Genomic DNA, 14965 nt, shown 5'->3' with positions numbered 1-14965 from the left:
TCAGGATTCCCTAGAACCCTCTGAAAATTCAAGCCATTAACGTGGCCTTCTACGTCTCATGCATGGAAGACCAATTAGGCAATGCTAGCATGCTCACGTAATGTTAAACTTCTTTCTTTTTTTCCGTCTTATAAATGCTGAATCTTGAATCTCTGACTAGAACATTCTGTTATCAAGATAATTATTAAGAGCTTAAGAACCCATAATAAGTACAAAAATGCATATAAATTAATGAAATCCTTCAGTAAGGACCATCAATGCATCCAATTAATAATGAACAGGTAAAAAGAAGACTAGCAGTTCAAAATCAGACCAGTGAGATTCTCTATTCTCCCTGAGCACCTTTAAGGTACTAATTTTTTGTACAGCTTCTAAATGCAATTAGCATGGAGCTAGAAAAAAGTAAAGTTCTCATTAGATGTCATAAATTTTTCCTTAACTGTAAATGTGTTATGTATGTAAATATATATAAATATATATAGTTTATATATAAATATATATAAAAAATAAAAGTTTGAATTTAAATAAAATTTACCTAGCTACATAGCTAAAAGTAAATAATTGACTGAAATACTCTTAGCTGTGGAAATTACGATCTCTGATTGACTGAAGTCAGGAGGCTTGGCTCTACACGCCTACCGAGGGAAAGCTGACAGCTGCATTTCGCAATGATGTGTTATCACGGGAAATTCAGGATTGTATTCAAATTGTTTACACTTCAGTGAAAGAAATCCCTGCTTTTACTCAGATTCCTTTTAAACTTTTCGTAATAGAAAAAAAGGAATTTTGAGCATTGTTTTCAGTCTACTATGTTATTTTGAGATTTCTAATCTGATAAGTTATGAAAATGCAATCAGCTTCTTTTGTGATATGTTTTGGTTTTGGTGTGTTTTTTCTTTTTCTTTTTTTTTTTTTTTTAGTATAAACAATTTTGAATCTTTCTGAAAGAATCAATGAGCATCTAAGCTTCTCCTTTAAGCTTCTCTTGGCTGTTTAAATATTAATAGAGAGAGACTGACCTTCAGTACTGCTGATGAATCATGAAAGCTGAAAAGTGGAATCGATACATCTTTGTGCTAATGATTAACTGATTACAATTTGTTAGAATTGGAAGATTGTCAGCTCAATTTTCATATTGCCAAGTGCTTGATTCAATTTTTGCAGTGTTAAAATACGATTCCAATTAGAACCTCAATATATATTATGCAACTTTAAGCACTTTGAAATCAGTTTTCAGGCTTATTTTAAAATGCTGTTGAACTTGAAGCTAAAAGTTCAGATTTACAAACAGCAATAGTACAGTCTGGTTAAACTTTGGTGCTTTTGTTGAAGTTTGGGGCTACTTGTGGGCTCAATGCTGAGCATATGCTTCAGTATTTCTCCTGAATAAGGTACTGCTGGGTTATAAGAAATAAATTTTGATTATTATTGCAGAGTGCTAACTACTTACTGGCTTTTTCTTCTTTCTTTTACAGAGATATGGATATGGTGGATGGGTACAGCTGGATCATCACTGCAAGGTGTGGGCTGTTTGGTTGGTCTTGTGTTGTCATTAGGAGTAAAAACTCCTAGGATATCCATTAAGAAGCAAAGTGGCAATAAGATTGGCCGAGTCTTTGATACATATTTATCTAGAGGTTTATCTTTTCTGAAGTAATATCACTCAAAGTCCAAATATACCTCAGCAGAACTTTTTGCTTAAGATGTGAAATGACTATACCAAATTTCACATACCCGTGTATGAGCTGTTTTCCATTATTCTTTTTTTGTCATAATATCATCTAAACATGGGTACGGGTAGCTCTTAGGAATTGTTTTCAATAAGTCTAAAGCAAGATAAGCCTAAAGCAGATAACATATTGACTACTTTTAACTAAAAGAATTCTTCTGTATGAGAAGCAAAACCAAAAGGAACTCGTATTTTAATAAAAGTTAGCTCAGTCATGAAAATATCTTCAAAGGGAAAGAGTAACTTCTGTAATGTTATGACAAGGAGAACAAACAGCGGTTTCAATATCCAGGAACAGTAGGAAAAATACCTAGATTTGGGGATCGTTATACACAACAGTAGGAGCCTGAGGTTTCTTGGCAAGTAGAAGGCAGACAGTCTGATTACACTTCATCCTTCACCCACTCCATTAACTTCACAAAGCCACTTCTAAGCTACATAAATATAACAGGAACATGTCTCCACATGCTATGATTCTGTGCTAATGGTCTGGCTACATTCAGAATCCATTCTTCTTGTAGTGAATTTAGCAAAATACATGCATTTACTGTGATGGAGACAGAAACTGTGTTTTTAAAGGCTTGGTTCTGATCTCACTCACAGTAGAGCAAATCGGAAGGAATTTCAGTGACATCCACAGTGAGACAGAAATATAAAAATTCTGAAAGCAAGATCAAAATGTTGCTGTATATCTTTTGGTAAGAGCATTTAAACGATACTAGAGTAAGTGGTTATTTATTTATTTTGTGCAGGAAGGCATAATGACCTAAGAGAGGCAAGGCTGATAAGGCAAAGTAATACCCTTTATACATTACTATGTAGGTGAACTATACTGACTTATTTTAAAGATGTTCCCTCGATTACCATATAATGTCTTTAGCAGTCAGATATCCCTGTGTATCTCCAACGCTGTCATGGGAAGCCAGCTTCCTCCTGTGACCTGTCAGCTCCCTGCTTCTAGGAATCTTTCAGAGAGCCTGTCACTGCAAATGGCACTGACCTCTGGAAGCAGGAAGATTGGAAAGGTGTCTCAGGAGACCTCAGTTCACTTCCAACTCCATTTCATATGTACCTGCCCTAATTTGAGAAATGCCATCTGTAACTGCCTACCAGAGGTGTGCTGTTAGTTGTACTGAAGGGATAAAGACAATGCAAGGTGTTAGGAGGATAATTAAGGAAAAGATACGAAGGTAACAGAGGATGGATAGGTAAGAGCAGAAAGAACAATTTGGATATAGACAAGCAAGACAGAAGATACAAAGTTAGGAGCATGAATAGCTCAACAGTGTCAACACATGACCCCCATAAATCATGTGAGGAGTGCAAATAACTGGTTAAATCCAGTTGTATACTGTGTTAATTTCAGTGGAACTAGACACTCCACTGGTCATTTTGCAGAATCATACTCCTTTGTGATTGTATACATATGCACACAGTAAATTTTTTGAACAAAAAAAGCTGGTAAGATGGATATGATAATGCCTATTTATTGCAACCTAATGATACATGCTGTTGTCATGCTATAGTATGCAAGGCTATGCTGTCAAGTGCCACAAATTGCCAAAATTGTTTTTGAAAGAGGGCCACAGAATAGGAAGGCTGGGACTAAGAATGAGGAGGAAACAGATATTATGCTGAAATTTCAGATATGAGTCTAAGCAGGCATGGGAGGAGAGAACAAGCCACCTGCTGAACCAAAGTGTGGATGGCACAGCTTCTGAGATTCTGGTAGGTGCAGGAAGGGGAGACGTGGAGACATTTTTAGCAGCTTAACTGTTTTTATAGGCCTGATGCTAACACTCCTTGCTAAAAATAGTTTGCAAAGGAACTTTGTGGCAAGTTAATAATAGCCTGATACACTCTGCAGAGAATTCTGTCTAGCCCACTTCTGTCTGAAAATGTTGCAAGAAAATAATCATGGCAAAAGAAAATCTTGTTCAGATCTGTTTGGCTGGGGAAGTTAACTCTTGAAATTTTTTAAAAAGGTAAAACTTCAGATGCCATTCTGTGAAGAAGCATCAGGGTCAAACTGGAAGAAAATAATTCCATGCATTTTTAAGGAAGTGCAATTTGGGGTGTAACTGAGTGGTTTAGCAATGCAGTAATTTAAATGTAGATTGCTGAACCAGGTCAGCCTCCTAGATTTCATCCTTAAATCTCTCTCTCTTAATTTCCACATAAATTAATTAAAGTCTTGAATATTAGATAATATTAAGAATAGAATAGAGTAGGTGATAGAATTTTCCAGCTGTTCCCTTAGAAAATTGTGTTAATTTGCCAAATAGAGATCTAATGTCTTTTCTGAAATTTTCGTAAAAGCATCCATTTCTTTGCAACCTGAAAATTTTCATTCTCATCCATGTTTCATTCTCATTGCTGGAAAAAAAAAATCTCACCAATTGAGGTGTCTGAGTAATTTTTTATTTTAAAAAATATCAGGTGCAGATTAGTGGCAGTGTCTAAAGACAATAGCAGTATGACTGAATTTCCAGTTACAGCGTTGCTGGGGTAGATCTTTCAATTCTGACAGACATGAGCATGAATCTATTCAGAAGATGATGTTTTGCTTTCCTGCATAATCAAGTCTGTTGTTCCTCACACACAATGCTGTGAGTTTAGCCTTGACCTGGAGCATGTTTTTGTTCACAAAGAATCAGTTAATGCAAATGAAAATAGGAAGCTGTTCAATGAAGTCTTCAATGAGAACAACACATGGCTTATTAGAAACCTTTCTTATTTTGCAAACCCTGCTGCAGCTTGCAGAAAACCACTGTTCATCTCAGCATTTATGTATAAGCACTGTCAAGGCTGCAGGTGAAATTACAGTTTTCACATGTTAGCAGAAGGAAATATATATATGTATGTATATATTTATATATATGAGTAGTTCAGCTGCTGTGCTGTAGCTGTGTCTGAGTAAAGAATTAAAATTCGCCTGTGTTCACAGAAATACTCCCAGCGGTAAACCAATAAAGGCCACACAATCTATTTGTATGTGGTACAATGCTCAGATCTACTCTGTTTTCTCTGCTCACACCCTGAATATTTTTCCATTTATTAGGCAATCTGCTGCAATGGGCTGATCTTTTTTTAATGCATCGGAGTATATGGCCAGAGTAAAACTTCTTGTCAGGTTGGAAAATCAATTTTACAAGAACCTGAAGTATTTTACCAGAGGATCAGGACTATGTGATTGTTATTACTGACTGTAATATTTCAAGTAATTTTCACAAACTGTGTTACAGCTATCAAGTACCTTGACAGTTTGCCAAGGCAGCACAGTTAGATTTGTTGAAGAGAGCTGTAAAATATTCATTAGGGCAGTGTATTTGTGAATGATGCTTGAAGTTAATAACAAATTCAAGGTTAAGAAGTCTGGCTTCCCTGAAGGAGGTGATAGAAACCCAGCTCTTCACTGATTAGTGAAATTTGGTAGGTTATTTCTGTTTTAAAATAATAACAGGGAATATTCTGATTTATCAGATTTTTATTTAGCAATATAGACAAGTGTCTTGGGGATCCTAAATAAAATATTTTTGTGGGGAAAATAAAGTGGCCTTTAGAGAGAAAGAATTCCCTTTCCAGAAGTGTCAGAAGACTGCCCTACACTTAGCTTGTGTTTACTGTGAAGGTGAAAGAGTAACTGCTGTGCTTCCTCACAGTTTATCTGGTTTTCAATTTTCAACTGCACATTCAGTGTCCCTTCTGTCCAGTACGTTTCCTGCATGACCACGCTCACCGATTCCATATCCTCAGATCCAAGATGGGGATCTTGAGGACTTCAGCTATTTCACTTACACTCAAAGTAGCTACAAGCAACCAAATAACACTCAGGCCTTACAACTATTGGTAAATTATAGCTAATCAATTACTTCTAAGCCAACAGAAATAGTGTCTGGTCTGTCTTTACAAGATCATAGAAGCATGGTTATGTAAAACCCAGACAAGCATTTTCCTTTGCTTAATGTGACGTCATTGTCCTACTCATCATCTTTGCACAGTTGACGTATCAACCAAAAAATAAGTTTGAAAAGGAAGTTTCCATGTTGACAGTTAATGGAACAGTATTAAATTTCCTGACCTTGATAATATTTTGAACTTTGTAAGTTTGGGAATTAGTGGTGGAGGAATGGGAAAGGCATTACAGTAATTCAGGTCATGGTTTATACTGTGTTCAGCTTTGTGCTTTGGTTGTTGTTTTTTGTTTGTTTGCTTGCTTGCTTGCTTTTTCCAAATACAGTTTTACAGTAATTCTGTTCCTAAGGAGAAAATGTAATCTGAAGACAACATAATAGGTCTGCTTTTGCCTCAGTATGACTGGTGATCTGAAACAACTGGCTGGAATTTAAGAGAGTTGCACAATTATTTCTGTAGTTATTGGAAGCATTTTATGGTGTTGATTTTAAAAGAACACACGCATACCCAAGGGGAAAATTTAGCACAGATTTAATTAGAGTGTTATCTGGAGGTCAGCATTTGATTTGGAGATAAACTTTGGTTAAGGCAGCTTGTATCTTTTCCAAACATATGGAGTGATACGCACTGCAATATAAAGGGATTTTTTTTATTATTTTAAAGAATTAATTCATGTCATCTAAACTATAAATGACTATTTTTACAGTCTTTTATTAATTACTATTTTAAAATAGTTTTTGATTTAAAAATACCTACTGAATAAAAATAAAAGAACAAAAATCTGTCTCTGAATTCATGTAAAGCACAATATACTCAAGTCACTATATAAATTATCATGTACTACTTTGTCACATTTATAATATATGAAAATGTCATTTTACAGGGACAGGCAAGGATGATGAAGGATGGAAAGGTTTTTAGAGTTATTCAAGAGAACTGCTGGGATCCAGAAGTACGGATCAAGGAGATGGACCTCTCAGGTACCTCTGTTAAGGAACTGAAATGTTTGTGTCTCATTCAGAATAACATCTCTGTTAGTGCATCTGAAAGTGGTTAATAACCATATAAAAATCAAAAGGTTTAGCAAACTACTTCCTTAATTTAAATCCACTAAAAATCAGTGAAAAATGTTACGTTTTATATTCAGACTCAAATGGGACATGTTCCAATAACTTTTCTCATTTTCAGTAGCAATTCATTCCCCCACTTTTTTTTCCACAAATGTCAAGAGTCTGCGTTTCTTGTAGGATTTTTTTTATATAATTGTTTCCTTTTGTAATATTTTTTCTGTTTAGGTGATGCAATTTCATTCCGTATTTTTGCTAGAGGATTCTGAGCTTAGAGAACTGCTAGCATTAGTCTTTCAGGAAAGAGTTTTCCTGATTTAGAAATAAATTTGAAAATTTGGCATGTAGTTTATTTTCCACCAGCTTCCTTCTTGCCACTAAATGAGATTTGCAAGATGTGAGACTGAGAATGAGCAAAGAAATTTTTAGTCTGATCAATTATTTTTCTATTTGTAATGGCAGAAAAGAAAATGTATCATAAAAGCAGCACCACAGTATTTCTTCACAAACTAAACAGTGCTTACTTACTTGTGTTAAAAAAAAAAAAAAAAAAAAACCTCTAAAACTGTGTGTTACAGCACCATCTGGTGACTTGTGCTCTAAAAATGTCCCTTTTTATTACTGCACTCCAAAGATACAGGCATCAGCTAATTAAGTATTTTTAAAAAATCTTACTGTTTTTCATTCTTTTAATAATAAAGATTGTGGTCTATGTTTATTCCTGTCAGTTTACAAAGCTTATGGCTACTTAGTTCAATGACAACTTTATGTAACACAGACCAAGATGGATCATACTGAAAAAATAAACATCCAAATATGGCATAACTCCACACTGAACAAAGCTAGTAGCAGTCTTTGTAAGATGCTATTAATTCAGAGAAATAACTTACAGCTTGGTTGCTAAAAGGCTTTGTTTGTGCAGTGCCCTAGAAATCTTGCCGATTATAAGAAATGGTAGCCAATGTACCAAAGAGACTGAATTAATTCTCATAATCATGTGTCCTAGGTCTAATTAGTGTATAAACCTGTGTCTTGATCTACTCAATAAAACAAACTATAAAGGTAATTCAGGAAAACAAGCTGTAAAGGTAATTAACTACACAGTTCTGTGATACAAATCATCACAACTTTGTGGGATAAAATCTTTCAGTTAATCCTAACTGCCTCTTCTTATTATTTTTACCTTGTAAAACTTTCTGAAGAGGTGCTTCCTACCTCCGCAATCAAACCAAACGTGCACTGGTCTGTGTGTCATTGCAGTGGTATGGTTAGTAATGACATGCCTACCATTACGGTATATCATCTGCTAATCTCTTTGCACCAAGGGGATTCAGAAAGCTAAGAGAAAACATATTTGGAATATAAAGTAGAGGGTCTTTTTTTTTTTTTTTTTTTTTTTTTCCCCATACTGATTCATCTTCTTACTAAATCTAGTGTCTGGGATTGTTCAGCATAGAAATCTACCTATGTTAGATTATGTTTAATTTGCTTGGAAGTGTAAAAATGGATTGGAATCAGATACTAAACATTGTGTGGAAAACCTGGAGAAGGTTCTCGAGCATACTAATCAAGTGTCCAACAGCATATTGGTGGACAATACAACATAGGCTGTACTTAGATGAATATGTCATTGTAGACGTGATTCTTAACCTCCAAACCATGGCTGCTGCACATTATGTTAATCAGATCTTGCAAAGAGAGATGCCTGAGTCAGCTTTTCCTCTTGTTTCTTACTCAAAATAAAGAGAAGGATATAAAGCATTTTGCTAAAAATTTAAGTGCTTTGTCAAGGTCATTCTCTTAAATTCTCATAGGGTTTTTCTGCCATCTTTTGGATTAGTATTTTTATTACTAACAGCCATGTTAATTTTTTTTTAAAGCATGATAAAATGCATGCATACCTGTTACAATATGAGATGGTGCTGCAATCAGACTAAAAATTAAAGAAAAATACATTTTTGCATGTAACTGTTTAGTGAAGTCCTAATTACTATTTGTTGTTTGTTCTGTTGTATATTTGTAAAGTTCATTCTTTTAAACACATGTGAGGGTATAGACTTGTCTTTGAACAGAAACCAAACAACGTAGAGTTAATTCTCTACTGCTATCATCAAAGTTATTTCTAACACCAGATAGACTTTCTTATACTTAAAAGCTCAGTAGTACAGCCTCAGGATGAATAAAACCTAACACAACACAGCTTTTGGAAACATTTAGGAAAACATTGTTTAACAACCATTGTTAACATAACATTGTTTATCTTTGATCAAATTTACATATTTATTTATTAATTATATATATATAATTATATATAAGAAGTGTGACCCAAAGTAAACAAGATATTGAATACTGTTTGTTTAACAAAGATTCATTCATTTATGTAACATTAAATTGCTATTTTATTAAATTTTATGCATGCATATCGAACACTGCTAAAATCAAAATACTTAATTTCACAAAATAATCTGCTGTAAGTTTTTTATCTCCTTAAGTAAAACATTGCAATCCTAATAAGCTGATACACCACAAGATTTATTACCATGACCATCAACTAGCAAAAAACAGGTTCTGTTCATACCAAAGTTAGAACATTCTTTCCATTTTAGTATTTACCTTCTAGGCCTCTGCCTTTCAAACCAAAGTACTTTCTTATTTTCAACATTTTATCAAAAGAATGAAATATTAATAACTGTTCTTTTCCTTCTCAGGAGTCACAGTCCAAGTCCTTTCCACAGTCCCTGTAATGTTCAGCTACTGGGTAGGTTCCTACTAGCATATTTTGTAATTTATATGTTACAATTTTTTAGAAAAATTCCTCAACCTCCTGTAAATTAGGTGATTGAAATAGGCACTAGAGCACTGAAGTAAACGGGGAATTGTTTTGCTGAGAAAAACGAAATAAGAAGTAGTCCAGGAATTGGAGGAGCCAGCAGGGTGTCCTGGCAAAGCTCCACTCTGGAGTACACACAGTAATTAAAAATAACCCAGCAACAGGATTTTTGCTGGGGATCTTATCAGGGGGTAGCTGGAAACATGGAGAGAGCATTCACTTAACACAAGTCCCTGGTTAGCAGGAAGGTGTGTATGGACTGATTCCAGGAGTTAGGCATCAATCAGTATCTTCTCATGAACTAAAAAATCAAAGGTATTTTTGTGACTTCAGTCCACTTCCTTTTAAATGTGGCATGGGAGGAGCACTCGTTGACATAGAATCCTTTGAAACTTAAAATTCAGTTGCAAATTGTAGCTAATATGTTCCGTGCACGGCTTGATCCTGAATGCATCAAGGAAGTTAAAATAGTCTGAGAAGATAAATCATAGCAATATGATTTTCTCAATACATTCTTAATTTGACTGTTTGAACTTTATGACTAGGAGTCAAGTAAACAGACATGCTACATGAAAGTCATTGTGTTAAGTCCATGTATAAGTAGTGCCACTGAATTTCAGAATTTCTTGTTGCATGAAACACGTTTAAAATTTCACTCTGATATTTATGGGAATTTTTTCCTCTAGGAATATATTAGGGGGGAAACAGGAAACTAATTGGGTGAATATTGCAGTTCCGTAGCTAGATATTGCAGTTCCCTTACTTGAATTATAACTTATCCTTTTCTAAATGTTAGAGAGCTTTGCTCAAATTTTCTCTGTAAAATTCTCATGCTCCATCATTCCACATTTATTATATTTCTCTCTTCAACTCTGATAATAGGATAGTAAATATTCATTGCTGTGTTTGAAAATGGTTTGCTCGGGTTTTTGCATTTGGATAAACAAAAACAAAGGACTGGTTTACACAATAGACCAGATACTTTAGTACATCAGCAACCTGGGCCTTCTTACATTCTTCCTGAGCACTAAAGGCAGCCACAGTTGATATAATATTTGAGACAAGAAGGAGAACTTTACCCAGAGGATTTAAAACAAGGCAAAATTTAGCCCTACTGATTTCCGGCCATTCAGAACTGTAAATTTCAAATTCAAACACTGTCTCTGAATTGTTTGCAGTGACATTTATCCAATATCTTCCAAAGGTGATAACATTTGAGAACTATATTTTAATGTACTATTCTGCTTAATATCTTCTCAGGCCAAACCTCAGGATACTTTAGATCTATCCCAGATATTAAATAATGACTTAGCTGCTACAGTAAAAAAGTACCCCAAGAGGTTCATTGGCTTGGGTACGTTACCTTTACAAGCTCCAGACCTGGCTGTGAAGGAAATGCATCGGTGTGTGAATGAACTTGGCTTTCCTGGAGTACAAATAGGATCTCATGTCAACGAATGGGACCTGAATGCACCAGAACTGTATGATATTTATGCTGTGAGTAAATGTTTCTCTTTTTATTTGATGGAATTCTGTGAAATGGAATTCTGTCTAAAAATATCTTGGGATGTGTTCAATCATCAGCTAAATTTATATATACATTAAAACAATTGACCCTCCTATTCTGCTTAGTGTAAAAGAAAGAACATTTACAGGAGACTGTCAGTAATTTTCTTTAGTGACTGGGAAATCAAGCTACTAAGAACATTCATTTAAAATTACACAAGCTTTCTTAAAGAGTGCACCTCAAATGTTTTTTAATTGTGGATTCATTTATCCAGCCTGCTTAAACCTGTGAAATAACACTGAGGTCTGAGACTTGTGTTAGTGCTTGGTACCAGGTTTCTTATTCACCCAAGTGAAATCAACACAATCCCACTTTCACACCATGCAGTTACATCCGACTAATCACCAGTGGTCAGAGAGCTTCAGCTTTAATTATACGTGATAATTGATCATATGATGTAATGACAAGAAAGTGATATAAAACATCCTGAAACCTACTTCATAATAATGAATAATGAAATCTTTTTATGATATGAATTCTTACCGCAGAGTTGCCTTCTTGGTTTGTGAAGAGAAGTGCAGTATGAAGTAAAGCATTTCTACACTGTTTGCTTTGGGGTTCAAGTTACTATATCCAATCCTATTGAGATAATTGATAAACTCTCTGAGATTTTCAGAGATTTCAAAGTAAGATACCTATAGAGCCAAAGTATCCTATATGCAAATGGAACCAAAAATTCCAAATGTTTTGGTTATAAAATGAGCTTATAGATTGCATTTCTTAAATAGTCTGAGGTTCATTTAGGGATGGCCATTTTTATAACTTACAGAGTTTCATCAATGTACATTCTATATCTGTTTCACAGGTTATTATAGGTGTCATCTTGAAATTGATCCATAGAGGTTGTTTTTCAGAATTCTCTATTTACTCAATAATGCTATTAGCAGAGCATCTGGGCTGTTTGTTTTCGTGGTCACAAGCAGTCTGCTATCAGCTTCTGCTCTTGGAGATGCACACACTCAGACTTGCAGAATAGTTGAGGTTGGAAGGGATGTCTGGAAGTAATCTGGTCCAGGGCCTCTGCTATAGCAGCTCCACCTACAGCAGTTTGTCCAGAACCATGTCCAGGCTGATTTTGAAGACCTCCAAGGAGGGAGATTCCAAAACCTCTCTGGGCAACCTCTGCCAGTGCTCTGTCACCCACACAGTGCAGGAGTGCTTCCTGATGTTTAGGTGGAACCTCTTGTGTTTCAGTTGGTGCCCACTGTCTCTTGTCCTGGCACTGGGCATCACAGAGAGCTTGGCTCCATCATTTTTGTACCTTCCCTTTAGGTATTTATATACATTGATAAGATGCCCCTGTGCCTCCTCTTCGCTAGGCTGAATAGTCCCAACTCTCTCAGCCTTTCTTTATGGGAGAGCTGATCCAGTCCTTTAGGGACTCTTCACTAAACTTTCTGCAGTAGCTCCACATTTCCCTTGTACTGGGATCTCTCTAATGTACTGTACGTTCTTCAGCTTATGTTTAGCACGTGTAGGAAGAAACCTCTGTCATTTTTAGAAATGTTCCTGGATAATAAAGATTGTGAAATTAAGCCATATTTGATACTGAAATTTATCAATCTGCCAAGCCAGTTACTGAATTGCTATTTTCAATTTGCAAATGTATATGACAATTACTCCGTACAATCCAAAAGTTGCAGTTTTATTTATGTATGTGTGGGTAAATAAACCAAAATTCTTCAAATGTGTGATAGTCTCCTTAGCAACAAGAGGAGGTTCAGAAATACAACTGACAAAATGAACCTGTTAAATCCCAGTTAAGGATATGAATGATGTTGATGAGTGTATACTTAAAATTAAGCACATAGTTAAGCACATAGCATTAAGCACATAGTCACAATTGGGATCAGCATCCTGTGTTGTTTCTCTGCTTTCCTTTCCAAAGGTAGGAGTAATTGGAAAAATTGATGTATCAGCGTGGACATGGGTTCTTTCTTGATCAGAATGCAGCTAGATTTCTGACTCAGGGTGGATTAGGAACAGTTTTAACTTTTTTTTTTTTTTTTTTTTTAAACCAAGCAGAGGGACAAAGGGGGCAAATGTAGCACAACAACTATAAAAACTCAGTGAAGCAGGAACAATTCTAGAAAACCATCCTAAAATGGTTCTATAAAACGTTCTGAGAAGTAATCCTTATATGTGAAACGAAACCAATAGAAGCCTAATTTGAACTGAGTTTTATACTGCAGGATGACTGATGTACACACAGCTAAAAAATGGGTTTGTAGCACATTAATGTGAGGAACATTTGGCTTACTGGAAAGATATTATCATCAGTGTTTCCAGTCCTGTAGTCTCAAAAAGAACTTTGAGTCTGAGTGAGGACTTCAGGATATGTACCAGAGGATACATACCAGAGGAGTAAATAAACTATTGCTTATAGTTCTTACTTATAATTCTGCACCTGTTTATATTACTAGTACTAATATTTGGTCCAGTTTTGTAGGAAACCTTTAAAGCATGGCTAAAACCTAAGATGCATTTTGGTAGGATTAAGTCAAGATTTAGATGTTTTGTATTTGCTGCAGGCTGCTGAACAATTAAATTGCTGTCTTTTTGTACATCCCTGGGACATGCAACTAGATGGAAGGATGTCCAAGTACTGGTTTCCATGGCTGATAGGTAAGTGTACATTTACTTTGCTTAATTTTTGTTTACAGACTGTCACTGGACTAAGTAAAAAGAGTAAGCGAAACCAAACACTGTTTCCTAGAATTTCATTGGACTATTTCCTAGTAATAGGTTGATTGGAGAAGAAATACTGAATCTAAGTTCACATCAACTATAGCTGAAACAACGTGTACTTCAGAAGCTCCCCAGAGACGGAGGGAATTCATCTAGTTTCTGTTTTATTCCCCACCCACTAGGTAAATGCGGATGACATTGAATAACCAGAAGTAGGTTAGCTTGCTACTTAGAAATGGAAATGTTTAAGACTGATTCCACCCTCACTCTTTTTTGTGTTTTTGTTTTGTTTTTCTTTTGTTTGTTTGTTTTTCAGAGGTTTGCTCTGCCTCTAGTAGAGATGCTCTGAACAATATATGCAATATGTATATAATACATGTTCTGCAAAACACTCTTGAAAATCGTAGTGTCCCAAGCAACAGTGCATTATTTTAGAATAATATCAGTTAGTCTTAATCAGAGCAAGCTCTACAACATAGACTTAAAAAGAGATTAAAATTGTTACATTTACTTAACAAAGCATAATAATCTAAAATATTTTCCTAATTAGTCCAGAAGGCTTTGCATCTGAGAGTACAGAACAAACATGAATTAAAGACACCCTTTTGTGTGGGATAGGTATTGTTTCCACCAAGGAGAGGGTAATTCCAACAGTTCCGTATTTCCAAGCTGGATATCTAAAGTTATGTACATAAATGACATAATATTCTAAATATAATAGGTGTGCTGAGAAATGGAGGGTTGATATAGGAACCTAAACTCCTGTTAGATCCCTAGCACTGGGCATCCAAGCTATTGAGAGATATCAGTTCTTTCTAAACTGTAGAAATTGGCACCATGTCATAACTAAACCGCAGTTCCATGTTGGAATATGCTCCAATGTATCTGCTCTACTTTCCACACAAAGGAAACCCAGAAGCACAGGTGAGAAGAGAACATGGTAGATTCCAGACTTGCCTTTGAGCCAGGATAACTGTGGAGCTAAGCCAGTGAAATGCCGTTCAGGACATAACCCAGCTTGCCAGACAGTTGTCCCTGTGGTATAGGATAAAAAGTGGGTTTAGAATTCAGAAGATCCCAGCTTCTTGTCCCATTTCCTCATTTCAATTAATTAGCATGGAGGACTATGTTCCTCTAGCAGGGAAAACGCATAACCTTTAGCAGCTGCT

General features: G+C 35.5%; 1 protein-coding gene across 4 annotated transcripts in view; it reads left to right on the top strand.

The window, feature by feature from the left end:
- The window catches only part of ACMSD (aminocarboxymuconate semialdehyde decarboxylase), a 45389-nt gene that overhangs the window by 20650 nt on the left and 9774 nt on the right, over nucleotides 1-14965 (top strand). For all 4 annotated transcript variants that reach the window (XM_084524259.1, XM_084524260.1, XM_084524258.1 and 1 more), the window contains 5 exons: nucleotides 1476-1520; nucleotides 6528-6624; nucleotides 9420-9469; nucleotides 10802-11038; nucleotides 13640-13733. In XM_084524259.1, the coding sequence (XP_084380385.1) occupies nucleotides 1476-1520; nucleotides 6528-6624; nucleotides 9420-9469; nucleotides 10802-11038; nucleotides 13640-13733 (523 nt within the window). The remainder of the gene's footprint in view (nucleotides 1-1475; nucleotides 1521-6527; nucleotides 6625-9419; nucleotides 9470-10801; nucleotides 11039-13639; nucleotides 13734-14965) is intronic.

This window comes from Aythya ferina, assembly GCF_964211825.1.
Source record: "Aythya ferina genome assembly, chromosome: 6".
Taxonomy (NCBI): domain Eukaryota; kingdom Metazoa; phylum Chordata; class Aves; order Anseriformes; family Anatidae; genus Aythya; species Aythya ferina.
The sequence above is the reverse complement of the archived record's forward strand: the minus strand, read 5'-3'. Positions and strand labels throughout refer to the sequence as shown.